Here is a 25,632-nt window from a genome sequence, read left to right as displayed (position 1 = left end):
AAACAACGACAGTTGCGTTCCTTTGTAACATATGCCGACACATATATGTTTTAAAAATCCCACAAGAGCCAGGGGTTAGAAGATGGACCCTTAATTCATTGTAACAAACTGTCATGATAACCTTCGAGCTTCGACAAAAAAAAAAAAAAAAAAAGTTCTGGTGCAGTAATTATTCTTTGATAAAGGTTGTACTGAGCTTTTATATAAAGTGTAATTGAAAAACTAAATTCCTACAATATTTTTAGCATATAAATTTGAAATGTAATTTTACTTGAAGGTCGCACAACTATGCCCTGTAGGCTGAAGGAGACGGATACTTAATAAAAGTTGAATAATTGTGGAATTTTTTGTGCTCTCCCACCGAGAATAGAACTGCAGACCAAAGGCGCAAGCGCTAGCCAATAGACCAGCAATCATGGCTGGTACGGTTAATGAAATATAGCCAAAATTTATGACTAACTCGTAAATTTTAATTGTTGCTTATCCATTGGTCATCTCTCATACGTGATGGGCTTACGTACAAATATGCCGGTAATGTGCAGAAATATGCATAAATGAATTAGGGATGGACAAAATTTTCCGGAATCCGGATTCAGGAAAAATTATTTTTCGGAATCGGAAATTTCACTTTCCGGATTCCGGGAAGTAAAAATTCTGGAATTGGCCATTTCTAAAATAAATATACAGGATGGATAAAAAGTACTGGCAACGCTGTTGTAATGTCAGAGGACTCTATCTCAGTACTACATAAGAGTTCCGTAACTGATAAGGGAATAAGAGGCGATGAAATGTGGCAAGTGATAATGACTGTGTGTTATTCAAGCATCTTAACAACATGTTCCGGAAAAACGAACAACGTGTATGGATTAAGATTGAAGTACTGCGTGAGTGTAGTGTACAACAAGGTTTTTAGGGATCTCGTAACGACCTTTTCGCCAAAATGAAGGAACCAGAGATGGAGTGGATCAGTGTGTCGTGGGTCAAGATTTTTGAGTGGGTCGTGGGTCAAGATTTTTGGGTGGGTCGTGGGTCAACAAGACGTGACCCCCACTACAACCTACCATCCACCGTGACCCACTTTGATCCACCGACACATCATGACTTACTCTTACCCACCAACTCACTCTTTTCAGTACATTGTAAGCAGCATCTTCTGAGCACTGGTGAATTTCTATACTTTTTCCTTCCAAGGCATCCATTTTTCTTCTTTTTTTCATTTGTTTGTATTTACTTACCTGAGATATAAAATGAAATCTTTGAGTTTTACGTCCCATGATTACACCGGCTAGGCTAAAGGAGACGATGATGATGAGAAATGAATGAAATGGTGGAATGAAAAAGTGGGAGAACCACGAGGAAACCCACGCACACGGTGTTTGTCCACCACGAAATTCACTTTGTGCGAGCTGGGATACTTATTTGAGATGAGAGTAACTAAGTGAAGAAAAAACTTCAGATACTTTCAGATATTGCTATTTGTAATTGTAATAATAGCAACTGAATTTATTACTTGGATTTCGAGACACAGTCGAATTTTACATTTTATCCCCTCTACGTTGTCTACTTTACCTTGATTTTATACTCATATTTCATTCTATTTTCCACTAACAAGGAAATAATTATATTATATTCAACAGGGAAATAATTATATATGATAACTAAATTGAAACTCATCGTAATATGTCCAGTAACAAACACTGTACCATTTTATATCGTAAAGGTCAGATGCACCGGTGCTTGAGTCATTGACCGTAAAAATCCAAACTCCGATTAGTGATAATATCACAGCCTGTAAACTCTTTAGTCAGGAGCGTCGTTTAGGAGGAGGCAGGATTGGGCAATTGCCCCTCCCAAGAGTTTGAGGAATATAAGTATATAATTTAATCGATTGTCTACTAATATACTAGTACAAAACGTGAAAGTCTTATGTCGGTGGTGCTCTTGGCCCCCTCAAGCGTAAAAATGAAATGAAATCTTTAAGTTTTACGTCCCGTGGTTATGCCGGTTAGCCTAAAGGAGACGGTGATGGTGAGAGATGAGTGAAATAGTGGAATGAAGAAAGTAGAAGGAAACGGGAGAACCCCGAGAAAACCCAGGAGCACGGTGTTTGTCCACCACAAAGTACACACGGCGCGAGCTGGGATCGAACAAGGGACCCCAAGCACCGGAGGTGAACTCTCTACCACTGAGGTACCGCGCCCCCTCAAACGAAGACTGAAATGACGCCTCTGTCTTTAGATAGTGAGAAAGAGGGCGTGGATCATGGGTCAGAGTTAATAATGATGCATTTTGATGTGTTGTGGATCACGGTGCGTCATGGTGGATGGTAAGTCGGAGTGGGTCACAGTGGGTGGTGGGTCATGGGTCAACTTACCATTGACCCAAGCGATCTCTGGAAGAAAGCACATTGCGGGAAGCATTACGACACAAGGGAAGCCATCATCCATGTTGTATGGCGGTCCCTGTATGATATCGACAAAGATTGACGCACTGACAGTGTATGACGCCTTCTACACGCGTGTTTCAGAAGGTGTTAGAGGTGAGAAGCGATTGCATTGAGGAAATGTAACAATTGTTCTGTGTGTAAAAATGTTGTTGTCATTATTTTTTAAAATCTAATCCTTGTAAATTGTCAAAGCTGAAACACATATTAAACCATATGAAACACTCAAGAGTGAATTCACATTAGTATCTTTCGAGAAAATCGAAAAAAAAAATATCTCTAAAACGTATGTGAATCATCGCTAAATAGTTGATAGCTTTTATGTTGCTAGACAGATTGTTTATGTATCGATGCTGTATATGTAAATATATATAAAAAGCACACTGTTAAGTAGAAGATTGTATCTATTGTTTTTGATTTCTTCTACTAGTGTCACAAATTCTGCTTATCATCTTTAAAATAAATTCCTGATATCTGCTACAAGTCGTGAAAGAAGGCCATCTTTGGTGAGAGGTTCTCATTCGATCCCCCCCGGTAGAGGTCTGCACGGGCCGGAAATTTTAGCTCTGGCCCGGCCCGGCCCGTCAATTTACAATGTGAGGTCCGACCCGAGTCCGAAATATGTTTTAGGCCCGAGCTCGTGTGATAATCAAATGAGCCCGAAATAAGCCCGAATTACAGAAACTTAATAATTAACGCAAAATTGTATTTTTAGTTACAGTAATTAGAGGTTTAATTTTGCAGTTGTGCTTTAAAAGTACTCCAGAAAGAACGGTGCAATATATCGTTGTACAGTATATTTACAAAGTTAGGCTCGAAGAGGCCCGAGTTGTATATTTAAAAATTTACGGCCCGGGCCCGAAGTTATATATGCTTTGTAGGTCCGACTCCGTGCAGACCTCTCCCTCGCGGTCACACGAGTTTGTGGTGAACATCGTTGTATTTGTGGGTTTTCTCGAGGTTTAACGACTTGCTCCCACATTCTCATTCCATCAATTTATTAATAATTATTTAGTTTTATTAATCATCTGTCTTCTTTAGTCTAAACGGTGTATAAACGTTGAACGTGAAACTAGAACGTTTGTTTTTATTTCATTTCAAACAGTAGACGTAACGTTCAGAAGCACGATATTTGTTTTCTGGGGGGATGAGGGAACATATCCGTTTGGAAAACAAGAAGGCTCTTACGATTAGAGACGAGAGGAGACGAGAAAACATTATTTCTCGTCTTTTCTCTATTTTTTCCGGCTTGTTTCATAAATTTATATATAAGTTTTATGGCTTCATTTTCTTCATAATTTCATCTAGAGCTAGAAGTTATTAATATCCTACCGCGTCACGTCAGGCCCACAAAGAGTGTAATACATTTAAATCATATTTGCTATTAGACTTCCTAACTATATTATGCATAAGTATCAGAAGTCTTATAGAAGGGCGAGCACTTTCGGCTTCGATTCCCGGTGGGGTGAAAAAGTGAAAAACGCTTTTTCAGGCCAGCTACCCTGAATGAGGTTTTCCTGGGTTTTCCTCATTCATACCAGGCAAATGCCGGGGTGGTACCTAACTTATAGGTACCAGGCCGCTTTCTTCCTTCCCCAATTCTTTCTTCATTTCCTTTCCCCGGACAGTGTGCTCACCAAGGGACGTTATCTCTCAAGTGTAACGGGTTAAATAGCCATAAATGCCGAAAGCTCAGAAATCTAAATCCTAAAAATCGTCTGTCCGTCCGTCCATCCACCTGTCTGTCTGTCTTTTCTATATTGCCCACAAGTATTAGAGCAAAAGCAGTACGATATATCGAGAAGCGGTGTCTCATCCGAACACTTGAGGTCGAAGTAACGTTCTGTTCTTTTGCAATTAAGCAAAAGCAAATATTTTAAAAAGGTCTTCTACGTGACAGATATGTGCTTCTTACAGCAGGTTTCATTATTTTGGATCGACAATAAATATTCTTAACGGCAATGAGAATAAATTAAAAATACAACTTAATAAATTATGTTTAGATAAGTTATAATCTTGTGCATATATTATATTTTAATAACCTACATGAATAGTCTTAATAATATTGTTACTTTGGTATATTAATTAAATAATATCACGAATATTATTACTGTAACTTAGAATATTGTAATTGGGCAGTAACTTGTTGTATTCTTCTTTAAATAAATAAATAAATAAACATTTAATTAATGCAACCTTGAGAATGACACACGCCTGTCGGGAGAACGCAGAAAATGGCCTCACACTGAGCGCAGCATTGTTAGAGGAAACGTTCAAAAGGGCTATGATCGACAGAGGTACAGGCACGAACGCGGTACATCATGGATGCAAGTATGAACATGATCAAGGAAAACCTGGTCTTACAATCACTGGCGCAAATCCCGGGGGATGAGGGGGACATGTCCCCTCCAATCTTGGAACTGGGGGGACTGTCCTCCCCCAATAATACGATTTGAAATGTATTTTTTGGCGAGAAACTTGATTATTTGTGTCCGATTGCCACAAACGAAAGTGAGATTAAATTTATGTCACCCAGAATGAGCCTCACATCTGCCCGACTCCCAATGTTAAACTCTGCTCCCCTGATCCTCCACAGAATTGTTTTTCAACTTCATAAATATTTTGAACATCGCTAAAAGCAATAAATAAATAAAAATAAATGGCAGGAAGAATTTGTGCACCCAAGTTGGTCTATACTTTTTATCTTATCTTGGTGTCAGGAATCACCTCCCAAACGTTGTCGGTGCTGTTTTGAAACACCCTGTATATATTTCGTAAATAGAGAAGTCCAAAATTAACCAGGAATAATCTGGTTTAATACAGATTTATAAAATGCTAGTAAATTAACTTGTTTTCAAGGTCGTCGTATTTGACTGTTGACGTCGTAAAGAGAGCCTACGGATTTCAGATATAAAATAAGCAAAAGTCCAGAAACAAATTATTACTTTATTCAATTACATGTTGTAAAATTCCAGAAGGTATAGCTTTTATATGTATTTGTTATTTATGCTAACTAGATCCCCACAGCATTTAGACCTATTATATCGGAACTATAATCTTCAATTATATTATTAACAGTGATAGATTTTTTTATTTTTTTGGCTTCAAACGTTTCGTTAAATGCACTAATAGCCTTCAAATGCGCAATTGTTTCAACATTTTAAGCATTTAACGGGAACAAAATGTTAAAAGCGAGGACGTATACTTAGTAACATGTAGTACAAAAGTTTTCAGAGAAAATTTTAACTCCATATTAAAGCTATAAAATAGGTTGAATGCATGTATTGCAATATTAATTAACAGCAAATTATAATTCTTTAATAAGAACTTTTCATAACTGGAAATTTTTTCGCTATATTTTACACCGCAAAAGTCAACCTGTTTTATTAGTTACAATTTACCGATACTTTATTGTCTGAATGAATACATGAATATTTTCTTTTATTTTCTAACAATTTTTAGTATTTGTTTTAATGAGTTACTTCAGTCAAACTTCTTATTTATTTAAATAAGATGGAACTACACGAATGTAGAAAAGTAGCAAAGCTGTGAGAAAACATTGTATTACGCGTATGAAACTGATAAAACGTTGATATTATCTATGATCAAAAATGTATTCCATGAGAAAAATAATACATTAAATTTTTCGAATATGTTACCCAGGAATGAAGAAGTTAGATTTTTTACTTTTTGTAACTTTTTTTTCATTGTACTTTTATTACAAATAAAGTTCGCGGTACAACAAATGATATAGGGGAAAAAAATGGAACAACTTTTTTATGAATTGGATAATTTTCAGGTGAAACTTTTTTTTTTTTGAAAATGTTCCGTATCAAAATTTTTCCGAAAATTTTTATTTATCACTACGTATATTATAATCGATAAACCTCATCGAGATAAATAGAATGATATGAGAAACTGCAAATCCTCATGCGTAGTCTTTGAGAAAATGGGAATAAAACTATTTTTTGTAAACCTAATAGGTGGTACTTTGTAACTACGACACTTATTAAAGCCAAACTGATACTAAAGTATGTCTTCATCTAGCATTTCATTCTGACATTATTACATTATTACATTATTATTATTATTATTATTATTATTATTATTATTATTATTATTATTATTATTATTATTATTATTATTATTATTATTATTATTATTATTAAGTATTCTACCTTTTGACATGTCCTAGGACTAATGAAGATTTTTTTTCCAATTTTAGATTTGGGCCTGGAAATGTTTCTTTCACTTTTCTCGATCTTCAGCTTCCTCTTTTAACTCCCAATACTTTCTCCTATTTTTCAAATCATCAATCAGCTGTGTTCTTCTTCTTCCTATTCCTCGCTTCTTTTCTATGTTTTCTTCTATGGCGGTGTGAAGAAAACAATTTCTTAGCAAGATGTGTCCAATCCAATTGGTCTTTCTACGAAGGTTGATGGCTAGAAGTATCCTCTTCTCTCTTATCCGTTTTAAAACATTTTCGTTTGTTGCTCTCTCTGTTCACTTTATCTTCTGCATCTTCCTCCAACACCACATTTCTAAGCTCTCTAAATATTTCTTCTCTAACTTCCGTAATGTCCAAGTCTCTGAACCAACAATCCAATGCTCCATATATAGCACATTCTAACACTAGCAAGAGATAATATACAATATGGAATACCGTTAATGAGATGTAGCCAAAATTGTAATTAACTTTATGATATTGATATAGTGTAAGGATGAGAGACATATATCCTACCGAGGGATGACGTCGTGCTGAATATTGTGGTATAGTTCAGAGTAAATGTTCCTCGTAGTTTCCAAGAAAACAACAGCAAACGTTTATGCTGCTAAAAAAAAAGTACATATTTCTTTATTGTCTTAAATTCTATTTTAAAAAAGATTGCTAGATTGCTTAATTATTTAAGCACTATCTATGTATGTATGTATCTATCTATCCATCTACCTATATATATATATATACAGTGGCGGATCCAAGGGGGGCTACAGGGACTATAGCCCCCCTTGACGCTGAGGTATACACTGGATAAAATGGGCTTCAATCCTGCTTTACACTAGATAAAACGACAAAATATGGTTTAGCCTCTCCCTTGATCATATCCTGGATCCGCCCCTGTATATATATCAGTGTCACGTGTACACCATTATTATAATTAATTTATTTTGTATGGCATTATATTTTCTCAATTAATATCGAAAGCGGAGGTTGTTGGTAGATTTTTTTTTTTTTTTTTTTTTTTAGCACTTCCAGTTCTAGTAGACAGAATATATTCTTGGGATGCTTAACTGATTCCATGAAACCGTTTTTCTCTATTACCGTTAATGCGGTAGAGCCACCACCGTCAAAACTAGAAGTGGGTGATTTTCTGTGACTTCTGATTTTAGTAGAGATATTAGGGTGGAGATATAATTTATTCTGGGATCCTTAATTAACTGCATAAAACCGCTTCTCGGTATTTGTTACAGTTTTTACTGTATAACGATCAAAGTTTAAAACATGAAGTGGTTGATTTTCTGCCATTTTCGATGTGAATAACGGGTTAAGAGAGAAGATGATACCTCTTCTTAGAACGCTAAATTGGCTATACAAGATCGCTTCTAACAATCTGTTATTGTTTTTGCTCTATATAGACAGTGGTGCCCACCCCCCCTTATGTCCATGACGCACCCCCCCGCAATTGTCTATCCATAGGTATTCTTCCATGAAAAAAAAAACTTTTCGATTAATTTTACCCCCCCCCGTCAAACATATTTATATAGATTTTTATCCCCCCCCCAAATATTTCAATGACGCAGTTTGCGTCATAGCCCCCCCTTGTGGGCACCCCTGATATAGATCAATACTAAAACCCCAAATCGTAGTAGATTTCTTGAAGTTTTTCGGCCTGGGTAGAGAGATAAGTATGGAGATTAAATGTACTCTTGGGAAGCTTAATCGATTGCACAAATACTTCTTTCTATCTATTACCAGTTGTGCTCTTTACTGATCAACGCTAAAATCAGAATTTTTAAATTTATACCACTTTCGGTTCAAATATCACCTCTGGCGATTGATCAAGCAGTTCTTAGAGATTTTTTTGTCTCCTTTACTGATAGTCGGACACACGGACAGAGTAAATCAAATACCTTAAAAATATATTGTTAAATTGCAGATTGTATTTGTTGATGTTTGTTTTCTCCGAATGGAGATATACATATATATATAATAGTGACTTACATACTACTTCTAAATATGTGATCGATTCTCATTGATTACTTGTTAGCTATAACCTTTAGAGTAGGGAAATAATATTATATTTTAAAGTAGTGGTTCCCAACCTTTTTTGACTGACGACACACTTTACTGCACGCCTAGTATCGTGAAATACTAGTATCGTGAATCGTGAAATACTAGATTCTATATTATATAGTAGTGTAATACTACAGGTTTCAACGAAGTACCTTCCATTAAAGTAGCACAAAAAAATGAAATGTTTCAGTTTAATGTCCCAACATTATGCCTTTTAGACTAGGAGAGACGGATGATTAGGACAAGTGAATGACGATGGAACAATTGGTGGAATGAAAACGTGGAAGGAAATCGGAGTACCCCGAGGAAACCCAAGGAATAAAAAAGTAGAAAAAAATAAAGTAGAATAAAAAAGGAATGCAACAGAGTGAAGGTTGAGCGCAGAATACTAAAAGAACTATGCAATGTTCCATTTTAAATTGTAACCGAGATTGGAAGAGCCAAGGTTAGACCTATTACGTAATGATGCGGTTCTCAAGATTCACAAAGAAGGCACGGAACGTACGAGGAGCAGCCAAAAAGTTCCCGAAATTTTGTTGTAGCTCTTTATTACTACCATATAAAAACATACTTACTTAATCGCCTTCAAAGTAGGCACCTCCAAATAGGGGCGGATCCAGGGGGCGATCGGAGCAATGCCCCCCCCCCAGAAGACGAAACTTTCTTATATTATATATATAAATAAAACCCATCCCAAAGTTTGGAGCCCTTAAAAGTAGCAACAAGACAACTCACCGCCCCCCCTCCCCAGAAGTCGGTCCTGGATCCGCCCCTGCCTCCAAAACACACACATTTACTCCACTGCTCCTGCAATTGCTAAAAACACCGATGAAAGTTCTCTTTTGGTATCTTCCGAAGTTCAGCCGGTTTTGATCTTTTCTGCTCGTATTGTGGTGAAACGAGTACCATTGAGGCCCATTTTTCGCTTCGGGAAGAACCAAACATTGTGTGGTACTGAATTGTTTTTAAGGCTATGCAGACTTTACCCAACTTCCACATGAATTTGATGTTTGTACGACTGCTCGAACTACGACATTGTGACAACTTGATCGCCATGAAATCCTCCGTTCAGCTACACTACTCGTACGTTGCCTGTTATGACCTGTTGACACTTGTCAAATTCGTAATTAGACAGCCTAAGGACTATACTGTACAAGATTCATTGTGACTGCATCATAAATGCCATACACACAACATTTTGACTTCTCCTCGTATAATTATAGTATGATAGTCTCAATTAACTCTATGGCCTATGGAACCCGGAGGTTCAATGCAAAGTTCACAAAAGCTCTCCACTGACTTCTATCCTTAGCTAACTGCATCCAGTTTCTACTTTGTATTCCAATATCTGCGAGATCCATCTTAATATTGTCCTCCCATCTGCGCCTAGGTCTTCCTAATGGTCGTTTTCCGATTGGTCTTCCAGTCAAGACTTTGAAAGCGTTTCTACTTTATTCCATTCTAGCTACATGACCCGCCCACCTGAGCCTCCTAGACTTGACGACCCTAACAATGTTGGGTAAACCATATAAATTATGTAATTCCTCGTTATGAAGTTTCCGCCATTCCCCATTCCCGTTCCTCTTGGGTCCGAATATTCATCTCAGGATCTTGTTCTCAAATACTTTCAGTCTATGTTCTTCCCTCAGAGTAAGTGACCATGTTTCGCAGCCATACAGAACAACAGGCATGATTATCGTTTTATATATTTTAAGCTTCAAATTGCTCGACAGAATTTGCGACGACAAGAGATTTTCAACCGAATAGTAACACGAATTCCCTGCTTTTAGTCGACATTTAATTTCTCCGTGAATATGATTTTCATCTGTTAATATCGATCCTAGATATTTGAAACTACCCACTTTATCAAAAGTATTATTTAATATTTTAACGCGCCCATAATTTGCTGTATTCCGGTCCCGACGCACTTCCATATATTTAGTTTTCTCTGCATTTACTTGTAAACCCATGTCCCTGCAAGCGTTTAATAAGATCTCTGCATTTCTTTCTATTGTTCTCCTATCATCCTCTATTAAATTTACTGATATAAATGATAGTCTCAATAGTAATTTAAAATGTATATACAAGAGAGGCCTGGAATTTTAGTTTTTGATTGTTTCTAATTAGCCCATTCCTGCGAGCACATGATCCAATACTATGGAAAAATAATATAAGAATAAATATAAATAATATACGAATAAATAATATAATAAAATAATAATACGAATAAAATTATGACAACAGTTAACTATAATAAATTAAATTGCATCGTGAACTTTTAACTGTATTTATTTACTTTGGCAGAAGCGAAAAAAAAACTACTCTACATGAATCTTAAAAGCCAATCACGTGTAAAGGAAAACTTCATAATCATTCCCTGCTCAGGTGTATCACGTATTACTAACCACGTGTATGAAGAGAAGTACTTGAACAGATGAAGTAAATTACTCGAATTACACGAAGAATGACTTCATCTAATGTAAACCACTAGACTACTACGTCTAACGTAAGTACACACAACAGATTCGCAAATTGCGTTTATCAAACAATGATTTCACACAGGGATTTGCGTCATATTATACAACATAATTCCATGGAATTATTTATTATGCTTTTCTTCATTATACACTGTGACCAAAAATTATGTATATAATGTTTCAAAGACTGCTGTAAAAAAAAATAGCAACATACGAGGAGCAATCAGAAAGTAAGGTTACAAAGCCTTTTTCATACAACCAATACAGCCATGGTACTACATTCATTAGTTTATTTTTCGACATAGTCCCCACATCGGTTGATACACTTGTCGCATCGTGGGATGAGTCTGAAGATTCCCTCCTGATAAAAATCCTGCCCTTGCGTGTTCAGCCATGTTGTCACGATGTGTTTCGCCTCGTCTGAAACGAAGCGACGGTTTCCTAGGTGCTCATTCAAATGAAATGAAATGAAATCTTTATGTTTTACGTCCCACGGTTATGCCGGTTAGGCTAAAGGAGACAGTGATGATGAGAGATGAGTGAAATGGTGGAATGAAGAAAGTGGGAGGAAACGGGAGAACCCCGAGAAAACCCACGAGCATGGTGTTTGTCCACCACAGTCCACACGGCGCGAGCTCGGCACTCTGCCACTACCACTCTGTGGATTACAGAGACAGAAGAATAATACACCAACTTTATAGGAACCAGACAACTGTTATAGGAAAAGATCAGAAGGAAGCAAGAATAAGTAAAGGAGTGAGGCAAGGATATGGACTTTCACCTCTCTTTTTCAACGTCTATATAGAAGAGGCTATGAAAGAATTCTTTGATAAAAACGAGAAAGGCGTAAAAGTAAATGGTCAGGTTTTCAGCACAATAAGGTTTGCTGGTGACACAGCATTGATAGAGGAGAACGAAAAGGACTTGCAGGAAGCACTTTCAAACTTGAACGACCAACTGAAAAAAACATGCAAAATGAAGATAAATAAGAAGAAAACAAAAGTGATAAAGTGCACAACGGCAGGACATGAAAAGGCAAACGTATGGCTAGATGGAGAGAAAATTGAAGACGTTAAGACATTCCCCTATTTAGGAAGTTTAATATCCTCGGACGGAAGAGGTGAAAAAGACGTAAGTTCCGGAATAGCGCAGGCTAAACAAACATTCAATAGGAAAAGAGGACTACTAGCATCAAAATATATGCCGTTGGATGTTCGGAAACGATTTATTAAGACACTAGTATGCTGCGTGGCGCTTTACGGATCAGAGGTGTGGACATTGAGGAAATCTGAGATATCCAAGCTGGATGCATTAGAAATGTTGTGTTGGTGCAGTATGCTGCGCATATCATGGACCGAAAGGAAAAGGATTGAAGAAGTACTAAAGGAAGTTAACAAAGGACTACAGATCATGAAGATAATAGGAAAAAGAAGAAACATCATGCTTGGCTATCTGATTCGGCACTCCGATTGGATCACCGTGCTGATAGAAGGAAAGGCAGAAGGAAAACCAGGAAGAGGAAGACTAAGGATAGAATATCTAGGTGGAGTTACGAAGAAGAGGTCTTATCAAAGTATAAAACAGCTCTCCCAAAAGGGAGAAATGTTTTAAAATTTCCATGTTGCCTACCAAACCAACCTATGGTTGAGATGAACAAGAAGAAGAGTTAAGAGTGATCTTTTCTTGTTGAATGCTTCTTTAGCCATGACAATTCTTGACTTGATCTCTTTGGTGCAGTAAACGTCTCTCGTCAAAATACTTCCCAGATACTTGAAATTGTTGACCTCTTCAAGTTCTTTTTGTTCTACTTTGATACATAAGGGTGTGTTTAAACTTACTCATGACTTTCGACTTTTAGATGTTAATTTCCATTTCATACAGTTTTCCAGTGTCAACTATTTAGTCAATCATCTCCTGTAGTCCTCCTTCGATTTTAGCTATTATAACCTTATCATCTGCATACCTGATCTTGTTAATGATCTGCCCTCCAATCTTGAAGTCCCCAATTCCCATTAATGCTTCCTTCATTAAATATACACTGTAAATGTTGAATAATTGGGGCGACATACTACATCCTTGTCTGACTCCTCACCCCATTATAGATGGATATTTTCTTAAAATTCGACGGGAAGGGAAGAAAAGAGAAGTAGCAATTATTACCTTAAAATGGTCATATCTTGGGATTTCTGAATGTTAGAGACATGGATTTGGTATATAGAAGTCTCATTTGAAATATTTAGACACGTGTTTCAGTGCTTTTTGATATTTTACCTAGTATGGAAGAAAAGCTGGTGAGAAGAAAATGATGTGGGTATTAAAATTATTGTAACAAAATGTCCACATCTTGGAATCTTTTAAGGTTGCAGACATGAAATTCGATATTTGGACTTCTCATTTAAACTAACTAGACACATGGTTTATCATTTTTTGATATCTTCCCTAGAAGAGAAGGAAAAAAAGCGGCAAGAAAAACTATAGTTAAAATTGTTATAATTCGATGGTCATGTCTCAAAATTCTGAAGGTGAACGATATGAAGTTTAGTATTAAGATTTTTATTTAAAATAAAGGCTTGTTTCAGCATTTTAAAAATATTTTCTCTAGAAGGGAAGAAAAAGGCGGGCAGGAAAAAAGTGGGACTGCAATTGTTAAAATAAGATGGTCATACGTATCTCAAAGTCCGTTAAGATTAGACAAAATTTAGTATCTCCATATTTCCCCTACAAGGGAAGAGAGAAGAGTAGAGGTTGCAATTGCTAAAATAGTATGGTCATATCTCGAAATCTTTTTAAATATATGTTTGAGATTTTTTAAAATGTTTTCCCTAGAAGGGAAGAAAAGAGCAGGAAAAATTGTTATAATAAGATGGCAATATTTCGAAAACTCTTCCAGCTAGCTGAAGAATAATAATATGTTAATAAATTAAAATCAATGTGAGTTTTTCTATTATAATACGTATTTATCCATGACGTTGATCAATTATACATGCTTAACGTACGTACTGTCATTGTATTCACTTATTGAAATATAATTTTTGTTTTGTGAATAGTATTACAAATGTCATAGAATTATTCTACTTTTCTGAAAAATTAGGAAATGGGCTTCTCAAGTTTTCCATATATATTTATTTATTAAAAAACGAGTAAAATGTATGGAAACAAATCTAATTGACAACACAAGCATTTTTGTCTTCCTTTGATTGAAAGTTGTCTGACATCTATGGAGTCATTAGCTTACAAAACGCGAGAAATTCTCATGTAAACATTACAGTTGTCAATAAAGTGCATAAGATATTACGCGTATCAGATAGCAGAAGGTATACATAATATTGGACCTCCCATCCTTCTAAAATACAAAACCATAAAATAATATATATATATATATATATATATATCAAGTACATTTATACAGTAAGTATGACCATTTACATTGTTATTAGGTAACCGTTTGTACCACACCAGGCATGTACTCACGAGTAAATATCTGTTACCAACTCTTCATTTAATGAATCAATTATATATTCCTTAATAGTATAATAGCATTTTACAGCAAGTAGGTTAAATAACGTCTTACAAAAAACGGTAACATTAGTCATATTCTTCAAGTAGGCCTACATAGGAAGTTTATTATACAACCTAACACAATTCATACACAGGTTAACATATTGCTTAGGTTTACATATTTTTGATGCATAACAAATATTCACTATCTTGTTTTCTATTATGGGTATGAACACTTTGTTGAAGGTGAAAAGATGTCCGTTTTCACAATGAAAAGAATAGATTTATAAATTTACAAGCTGGAAAGTGTTAATTAAAATTTTTGCTTCTATGTCGATTATGTGAGTAATTCGCTTTCTTTTGCAATCGGAAAATGCTTAAACTATTTTCGGCAGTTTCCCAATGTATTATTTCGAAGCTAATTAGTGAATTAAACTTGGCGTAGTATAAAGCTAAGAAGTACCTCTCTCAATACCGTACCTTGAAGTTTGTATAAGGCAAAACACACGCTACTTAGCTTCTTGTTTAAACTGGAGATATGAGCAGATCATGAAAGGTCGTCACTTATGGTTACACCTAGAACCTTTGTCATTCAAGAATATTGGAGGGAATGAGAAGGGGAGATATTTTATTCTATGTGATATACGCAGTTTCCTTGGAAAATGAAAATATAAGGGGATCGATTTATCGTGATTTATAATACGACCAATGTACCAGGCATGTACTCACTGTTTTCTGTTAACCACTTCACAAATTTATCGGTAAAAATGGCAGATTTCCTCTCAATTTCTTCTATTATTATTATTATTATTATTATTATTATTATTATTTTTTACACATATTTTGTCCAAGAAGTAATGAGACCGGCAGCCGCGCAGCGCTCCAGTCTCCACCCGAGAACTCTGAATGGGTGGTATCAGTAGTGGGGGGGTCTTATCTAAGCATCGCTCCGCGCGGCGCGGCAGTCGCTTCTGAGCAGTGAGAGAATGAGGATCAATCTTTGCGCAGTTCTTTTTTTTTTTTTTCATTTTGATCACGGGATAAAAAGCGAAAAATGGAGCGGACGATAGAACAGCGATACACCACCAAATTCTGCGTTCGCTTAGGCAAAACTACTTCAGAGACTCTTGCCTTGATTGATCAGGCCTAAGAAGACAATGTCATGTCGAAAGCCCGGTTTCTCGCTAGCATATGGACTTCAAAGACAGGCGGGAGACAGTTGAGGACTGGTCTGGACTTCGACGAGTTCTTCGGATGAAAGCGTGTCAAATGTGAAAGAACTCTTGGACTCTCGCCATCGGTTGAGTCTGCGATTAATAGCAGAAAAACAACATGTGCAAGTCAACGGGTACAGAACATTGTAACCGAGAATTTGAACATGAGAAACGTTTGTGCAAAATTAGTACCAAAAGCTTCGAGTGATGAACAAAAACAACAAGTTGACGTGTGCCGTGAAATAGTGGAGGTTTTGAAAGGTAAAGTAGACTTTTTCTTGTTCCCCAAAATGTAAACCGCCCTGAAAGCTCGCCGTTTTGATGACGCCGCCATCCAGAAGGCCGTAACCAAATCTTTAAAAGGCATTTCGGAAGTTGACTTCCAGGGAACGTATGAATGATGGAAATCGCGCTGGCAGCGGAGCATCGACGCCCAAGGGGACTATTTTGAAGAATTTTGAGGAGTTGTTAAAATCGAATGAATAAATTCCTGTTTATAGACTCAGTCTCATTACCTCTCGGACAAACTCTATGAAATCATACTGATGTCATCAGCATATAGAATACGTTTTGCTGGGATATATATATATTAGGAAAAGGACCCAAAATGGAACCTTGTGGAACACCTCTGATTACATTTGATAAAGATGAACAAGCTGTTTGAACTCTATCTGCAACTATTTTCGATATTTGTACCACTTGTTGTTTACTGGATAAATAAGAGAGGAAACCAGTCGTGAGCTACCCCCTAATACAATAAGCATGCAACTAGATCAAAAGGAAAACTTGCTCAGTTGTATGAAAAGTTTTAGATAGATCGATAAATAGGCCAATAACATACTGTTTTTTTTTTTTTTTTTTTTTTAAATCCAAGAGCCATATTAGACATGAAATCAAACAACTCTGTTTCAATACTTTTATTATTTTGGAAGCCATGTTATGATGGTAGTAGTAAATTACACGACTTCAAAACATTGCAAAGTTATGACTTCATCACATATATATTCAAAAAAAAAAAAATGTGAAAACGTGTAGAGACTGGAGACTGGATAATAATTTCTTATAAGCCTTTTAATTAAGAGAAATTATTTTTGCCATTTTTAATATTGATAGAAAATGTCCTATTTCAAGAGATAGGTTTACTAAATAACATAAACTATCTACAATGAGAGTAAAGCAAAATTTAATAACATTCACAGTTCAGAATTTCATCTAAATCTGCATAACATGAATTAGACATTCTACTTACTGTCAGTATTGTCCATAACTTCTCTACTGTCGCTGAAATTAACTAAAAAGTACGTGAGCGTATTGACAGTTTCATCGAGTCATCATGACTCGCTTGTGTGCTGTTGGGAAGACATCTGCAATCCGTTTATATTAGACTGCTTTATATATATATATTTCTTCTTCAAATGTATCTAAAAGTCCCTGAATTAGTAAAAATTAAATTTTAAGATATATATATATATATATATATATATATATATATATATATATATATATATATGTACGTGTGGCCGTCTATCCATCCAGTAGATGAAAAAAAAATCAAGAACTGCTTCATGGATCACCATCAATTCTGGTCACAATGTAGAGGGTTAAAAGTTGAGAATCAGGTTCGTTGATGTAGGACGCAGGGATGAATTCAGGGGGTAGACCGGGGGTGAATTTCTCCCCGAAGATAATTCATTCTCCCCGGAAAAACTCAAAATTTCAATCAGAAAATGTAGAAATTACTTCACACAAACTCCTCTCCCCCATCGAGGAGTTCACATTCCCCCTCCCCCGGGTGAAAACGTCTGAACTCAACACTGGTAGGACGTAACTAATTTACCCACCGGAAGTAGTAGAAATAAACCATTTCCGGTTTTAACTTTGATCACTATAGGTCAAAAACGGCAATAGAAGGCGAGAAATATGTTCCTGTAATCGATTAAGCGCCCCATGAATTCATTTCATCTTCATCCTTAACTCTTTGCTAAAAGCCGGAAGTGGCAGAAATGCACTACAACTTCCGGTTTCAATGTTGATCTACATAGAGCAAAACCTATAAGAGATAGCGAAAAGTGGTGCTTTTGTTATCGATTTAGCGTTCTAGGAATAGGTATCATTTTCTCTCTCAACCTTCCGTTCAAAACGGAAGTGGCACAAATCAAACACTTTCGGTTTTAAACGTTGATCGCAATTGAATGAAAATTGTAATACATAGCGAGAAACATTTTTCTGTAGTCAATGAAGCCTCCCAAGAATATATTCCATCTTTACTCTAATCTCTCTGCTAAAATCGGAAGTCGTAGAAATCTACTACCTTCTGGTTTCAATATTAATTGAAAAAAATATCACGCTACACAAACCAAACTTCTTCACGTGGTGTGCAAGTGGCATAGCTAATTTTTTTTTCGTTGTACTTACTCGCTGAAAAAGCAACAATGGCTCTAGATTACAACTTTTGTGTCATGAACATTCACAGTTAAAATTGGAAGTACTTTCTTTGCGGATTTCATTTTGCTTGCCAATCATACGTATATTTCACGGAGATAACTCAAGCTTTTGACGAAGTGTTGTAACAGTTATTTTTATCAAGACCACTAACAATTGGCATAAATGACTTGAGACAGAGATCCTCCATGGCTAAGCGGTTAGCGTATGCTCCTTTGGTGTGGTAGACCCGGATTCGATTCCCAGCGGGAGCTCATATTGTTCGGATTCCACGTTAAGCAGTAGACTCACGTCTCATATTATAGCCTCGCTGCTGAAAAGAGACGTTAAACTCAGAATCAACTCAACTCAACTCATTGATTTCCAGACAGAATAATGTGATGTAAATCATTCTAACAATTCTTGTATATTTGCATTGTCTCTTTCAATACGAGAATCCCTTGCATCAACATGACGATATATTGTATCCAACCTAATATTACATTACATTTACAATGTCTGTGCACACACTTTCATCGTAAGCACATTATAAGCCCTTTAGTTTAATACACTTTCTTGAGTACGTCTTTTTCGTGTAGCACATCCGTCAGTTTCCATTGATTCTATTAGTGACTAATCAAAGACCATACCAGTCCAACTTCCACAATTTGATTTATTCGAATCGTGAAGAATCTGGCAGAGAGCTTCTACGGTGGTTCAATGGTAGAGCGCTTACTTCTGGTGTATTGGGTCCCTGGTTCGATTCTCGGCCAAGTAAATTCGTGGTGGACAACATTGTGTCCGTGTGTTTTCTAGGGGTACTGTTGTGTTCTCCCATATCATTCCATTGATTTTTCCATCATCATTCATTTGCCTTTATCACCCATCTCCATTAGCCTAAAGGACATTATCGTGGGACCTTAAATTGAAAGATTTGTAGATGCTACATGGCTCACTTTTTAATTTTTGATATTCCCAATCGTTTTTAAGTTATTCAATAAAATTTTAAAAAATAGAGGTGAGATTAGGAAAGAGGCTTAAGTACTGGGTACCGAAAATTATAGCCCTCTCCTCTGCTCTAGTGGCTAGGTCGGTGTGTTTGGTGCATGTGATCCAGGGTTCCATTCCCCAGTAGAAGAGCATTGAAATTTGGACGCATTTACGGTGGTTCTGATTCAATCTTAACGCGTCTCATACAGCCTCGGTGTTGAAAAAAGATGCTAAATTTCAAATAATAATAATAATAATAATAATAATAATAATAATAATAATAATAATAATAACGAAAATTATACTCTTGTTCATGAAGTTTGAATTTATAAAATAGACATCAACACACCCCGGTGCTCGTTTAAAGCGATCTGTTAAGAGCTAAACATCGTGACAATTGCACGACATGAACTAATGATACATACATGTTGATTCAAGGCCGACACCATCATATGTAAACATGTATATACACAGATACTCGTATATACCCCATTCTCCATAGTCTTTACCTCACATAGAGACCCATACTGTGAATATACGTAGGAGGTAGGAAAGGAAAGTATTAATGTTCTTGTGTGTGTGTGTATCTGTGTTTGGTAGCATGGACCATACCAAACCTTGTTTGTTTTGACAGTACCACGTATAAAATGTCTATCAAACTTTTATCTTTCTTTTCTTTTCTTTTCTTTTTTTTAATAATAGGTCAAATAGCAGACAATAGGAACACCATGTGCTTTCTGCTTTGTCTGTCTAACTTGTAAAAATAAAATAAAAGTTTAAAAAAGAAAAAATGAAAAGAAATTAGCGATCGGTGAACGGTGCGTTTCTTCTGGACATAACAAGCGCTTGCAGCATTCAGTTGTTAAGGTCAGGGTTATACGTTGTTATATTAAAGAAGATCCAAGGTTAGTTATTACGTGAAGGACTTAGTATATGAATATATACCGCATAACTTCCACTACCTTTCACAATTATTTTTTTCTATTTAATGTCATTAAAAACACACACGGAAATCATTTTTATGGCCATAATATCACAACTTTGAAACAAACATTTAGAGATTAAATATCAAAGGATTTTGGTTTTTCAGAAGGCAAACGAATAAATGATAAATCACTCGACTCTAGTGTGAAACGTCCCTAGTTCGATCTCTGCACATGTTCCACAACATGGTAAATGCGATTAACACAGAAGCGCATCCACGGGGGTCTACAAAGTCCGTGCCCCCCTCAAAACTTCCTAACTCAATATATCTTTGTACACTTTCTCAATAAAACTACATTTCTTTAACAGAAAAATGATCGATGTAGCACGAAAATTTGATCTTACTTTTATTCATCTGTACTTCTCTTATAAAAACAATTTAGTTTTATCACTTCCTGTATTTTCTTGAAAAATAGGGGGAAGTATTTTAATGTTACTTATCGTCTTTTCAGTTGTAGAATAATACCCATTAAATACTTTTCTTTTTTAGATGTAATGGTTCCGCGTAGCGTACTCGCTAACGCTCTCGCCTTCGGTGCAAGCTGTCCTGGGTTCGATTCCCGGTGGGGGCACACGGTCGAAACAGTGTAAAAATCTTTTTTAGGGAAGCCATCCTGAATGAGTTTTTCCCGGGTTTTTCTCATTCACAAAAAGCAAATGCCGGGGTGGTACCTAACTTATAGTCCCCAGACTGCTTCCCTCCTTCCCCAATCCTTTCTTCCTTTCCCCGGATTGTGTGCTCGCTGAGAGACGTCATCCCTCAAATGTGACGGACTAAATGACCATAGATGCCGAAAGCCGAGAAATCTAGATTCTCAAATCCCTACAAAGATGTAGTGGCTTGTAGTATTGGAACCCCCCCCCCCCAATCTTGGCCCCTGCCGAACAAAAAATTCTGGGTACGCGCCTGGATTAACACCTTGTCGTACTAGTGTTAATTATGCACCGTGGCTAAAGGAGACGGCGATGATGAGATTGATGATAATGGTGAAGTGACGAACGTGAGAGAAACGGAGAACCCTGAGATAACCCACACACGGTACTTATCCACCATATAGCCCACTTGACGGAAGCTAGGATCGAATGAGGGACACTGGTGTCCAAGCATAATAAACGGGAAAGCCATAAGCGTATTTGCTAGTAAGTTGGAGGGCCACAGTCATTAAAGAAATAAAATATTTAAACTTATAAAAGATATATATATATATATATATATATATATATATATATATATATATATATATATATGTGTGTGTGTGTGTGTGTGTGTGTGTGTGTATGTATGTATAAAACTATAAGCGTATTTAAAAAGTAATATACCTGTTGAACTGAGGAAGACCAGCACCTTCATAGAACAGCATATACACATCCGATTCTGTTGTTAGGAACCGCAAAAGATGTAAAGAGAAGAATCTCTAGGGCAACTTCTAAAGCGATTCTTAACAATTTTTATGGTGAAAAATGCACATTCAAATAAATAAGTACTAATTGAGATTGTTCCGACCAAAGTCATAAAAGCGAGGAAAGTAATTGTTAGAATGTATAGTATAGGTTGTTCTCTAATGTCGCTGTCAATGGATTGTTAAACGGAAAATATTGAATTAAATTCATTCAGCATAGCCTATTCCGATCTACCGAAGCAAGGTCGGATTCAAGGGAGGCGATCGCCCCCACCCCAGAAGAGGAAACTTTCTTATTTTGTATATAAATTAAACCCATCCCAGAGTTTGGAGCTCTTAAAAGTAGCTCTAAGTAGCAGTATTACAACCCCCCCCCCCAAACTCCGTCCTGGATCCGCCCGTGTGTCGAAGTCAGAAAAATGCTTCTTCAAAATCTAATGTCAGATGACTGAAATTTGGAAACTATGCTAACTTATTTCCCCCTAAAGCAGAATAGAAATGCTATAGCTTGTTGCGGAATCCATTAAGGTATAATTGGAATATCACAAAAGATCAGAAACTAGCCGATGTCTTCCTTGTACCTTCATGTTCAACTCATTTATAATTATTATTGTTAAGTATTCTGCCTTTCGGCAGATCTTGGAAGTAATGAGTTTTTTTTTTTGTTTTGTTTTTTATTTCGATGTTAGATTTAGACCTGGAAATGTTTCTTCCACGTTTCTCGATCTTCAACTTCCTCTTTTAACTCCCAATATTTTCTTCTGTTTCTCAATTCATCTATCAGCTGTGTTCTTCTCCTTCCTATTCCTCGCTTTTGTTCCATCTTTCGTTCTATGGCGATATGAAGAAGACAATTTCTTCACAAGATGTGTCCAATTCAATTGGCCTTCCTACGAAGGATGCTGGCTAGAAGTATCCTCTTCTCTACTATCCGTTTCAAAATATCTTCGTTTGTTGATTTCTCTGTCCATCTTCTCCATCTTCCTCCAACCCACATTTCGAAGTTTCAACTCATTTAGGTGCCCTATAATATCTGTCAGAAATGTCAGAGAAATCAATACTTCGAAGCTCGTCTTCTGGGCATGAAATGTCTGATGGAACAAACTGGTTAAGAAAATCAGTGATTCGTTTTTCTCAATTTGAAAAGTCTCTGAAGACATTTTCCTGGACTTGAACACCTATCGAGATTTAAAGAAGCGGGTCTCTTTACTCTGATTCTATATTCCTTTAAAGTTAACGAAGAGCTCCATTGCTGCCCTTATCAAGTGGACAGCTTTGACAATTTTATTCGGGATTTCGGTCTGTTCAATGATTTGACGCAAAGAGCTATGTGCAGGGCAATTAACATGGTCTACCATTTTATCTCGACCTGTCAGGCTTAGAAATTCTTTTAGACCAGATTTCACCTCTATCATCATCGGTGCACCACCAACTAGAATTGATAAACATTTCTTAAAAACACCACATTTATCAACAGAATTTATAATTGCTTCATAAAGGTCCCTTTCTTTTTCAGTGCGGTGAAAAGGTCACATGTTTAATAAATAGCTCATCTTTCACTCGAAAAATTTTCTTGTGTTGTTCATTTAAACGTCAGAAACTTCTTCCATGTGACTGGTCTGAAGCTTCGTCAAGACCCAAAGAGAAAAACGATAATGATAACTATGATGGCTGAGCTGTGATATCACCCTTCAAGTGCTTAGACACAATTTACCATTCATCCCCCTAAAAATGGGGTCCAGATTGCTCCCCTCCAAAACATAAATTCTGAATTTCTACAATGATTTGCATATCAAATACATAGAAGGCTAATGTACTTGATAGTCTGAATTCCCTTGTTTTTACAGTCTATGTCCGCATAAGCTCCCAGCTACAAGTTTGTTCTTTTCATTAAAAAGATAATGCATTCTTTGCTATGACAGTTCATTATTTTAAAATGTCATTCATGCTAAGTTTTACTTCACAATTAGCGTATTTAAAAGCAACATTATGGTATAACTAAAGTTCGATTGTGCCATTTTCAATTTTAAAAACTCTGCTCTAAAATCTTTGGGACAAAACCTGCCCTATAAGACCCGCGTATGAGCATCCCTGTGACTGAGTACCAGCACCGTAAATAATGGTCTTATTCATATAATTTGCTGTGTATTTAAAACAGATATCATCATGTAATAATAGGGACTATATGAACATTTGTTAGTTTAAGGCGATCTCCTAACAAGCTAAACATCGTGACAACTCCATTACGTGAATTAAAAATCATATGCATGTTGACTCACGGCTGACATCATCGTATGTAAACAAAGAGTACAGGTTATAAGCGTTCCGTGGCTTTAACAATAGAAGAGTCCTCAAGCATATCTTGAAACCATATGACAACCAATAAATGTGACCAAACTAAATTGATGTGTATCTGCAATTCTCAATACGACTAACATCTCCTCCTGCTTTCGTTCCCTACGCTCATTGAGATTTGCATTTGCGTGAATTCATTATCTGGGTCGCTATTCACTTATAGAATCCATCAGTGGCGTTGAGGCAAATGGGGACCCAGCCTCAAACGACCTCCTAGCCCCCTAAATAAGAATAACCTGTTATATATTTATTAAAGTTGTTTAACATTCACTACCAGCAGTTACACAGGGTATTTAACATCTTAACTGTCAATGATGACTCAACTTGTCATGAGAATCTCGGTTGAATTTGCAGTACTACGTTCGTCATAACAAGATTCGTACTGGGCGTGACGAATTAATACGAGGGTCACTACGAAAGTTGTGAGATACACATTGTTGTGGTACAGCATTTGAATTCCAACAATTGCGTTCGGTAGTGGTATCCAGAGCGAAGAAGCGAAGCAAGTTTCTGCTCGCCTCGCTTATCGGCGTGGCCGTATCGCCTCCACTTGTTTGTTGATGTGAGCAGTATTCGGTTGTCTAGAAGGGAACATTTTCGGGCAATGATCCTTTACGATTTCAAAAGTGGTTTGAACGAGACACAAAGCCTTGACCGTTTGCAGGGGGATTTGGGGACCCTGCTCCTTCCCGTGCTACAATTTTTCGGTGGTGTGGTGAATTCAGAAGAGGCCGGACATCGCTTAAAGATGAAAAGAGAGCTGGACGTCCAGCAACAGCTGTGTCAGATGAAAACATTGCCACTGTGGAACAAATGATTCGAGAAAATCCTCGAACAACTTTCAAGGACATTGAATCTACAGTGAACATTGGATCGCCAGCAGTAACAAAAATTCTTCATGATCATCTTCGGCTCAGGAAGGTTTCATCTCGTTGGGTGCCTCACACTTTGACTGAACAACAGAAGCGCATGCGTGTGGAATGGTGTGAAGAAATGCTTGCAAGATTTGATAGAGGCAATTCTCGACGCGTCTCTGACATTGTTACTGGTCATGAGACTTGGATCTATCAATTTGACCCTGAAAATAAACGCCAGTCTATAGTTTGGATCTTTCCAGACGAAAATCCACCCACGAAAGTGAAGCGACCGCGAAGTGTGGAGAAGAAGATGGTCGCAACTTTCTTCTCCAAATCTGGCCATGTTGCAACTGTTCCACTTGAAGAACAAAGGACTGTTACTGCTCAGTGGTACACCATTGTTTGCCTAACAAAAGTGTTCCAGAAGCTTCAGGAACGGCGTCCAAGAACTGGATTGCGTGGGATCCTGCTTCATCATGACAACGAGTCCGCAAACACGGCCAACATCATAATTCAGTTTTTAGAATCTACGGAGGTCAAACTTATGACTCATCCGCCGTATAGCCCTGACCTGGCTCCGTGTTATTTTTTTCTGTTCTCCAGGATTAAAGATCGCATGCGTGGGAAGAGATTTTGCAGCCCTGAAAAAGCTATAGTGTCTTACGAGAATGAACTTTCAACACTTAGAGAAAAAGACTGGT

At 36.8% G+C, this 25,632-nt stretch overlaps 1 protein-coding gene across 1 annotated transcript in view; it reads left to right on the top strand.

Moving 5' to 3' along the window:
* The window catches only part of LOC145661534 (scavenger receptor class B member 1-like), a 324,106-nt gene extending 300,712 nt beyond the window's left edge, over positions 1–23,394 (top strand). Inside the window, exon 9 of the mRNA XM_081726856.1 lies at positions 23,236–23,394. Within this exon, the coding sequence (XP_081582982.1) occupies positions 23,236–23,394 (159 nt within the window). The remainder of the gene's footprint in view (positions 1–23,235) is intronic.
* Positions 23,395–25,632: the final 2,238 nt, after the last annotated feature.

This window comes from Thermobia domestica, chromosome 10, assembly GCF_964235325.1.
Source record: "Thermobia domestica chromosome 10, izTheDome1.hap1.1, whole genome shotgun sequence".
Classification (NCBI taxonomy): Eukaryota; Metazoa; Arthropoda; class Insecta; order Zygentoma; family Lepismatidae; genus Thermobia; species Thermobia domestica.
This window is presented reverse-complemented; position numbering and strand designations above follow the sequence as displayed.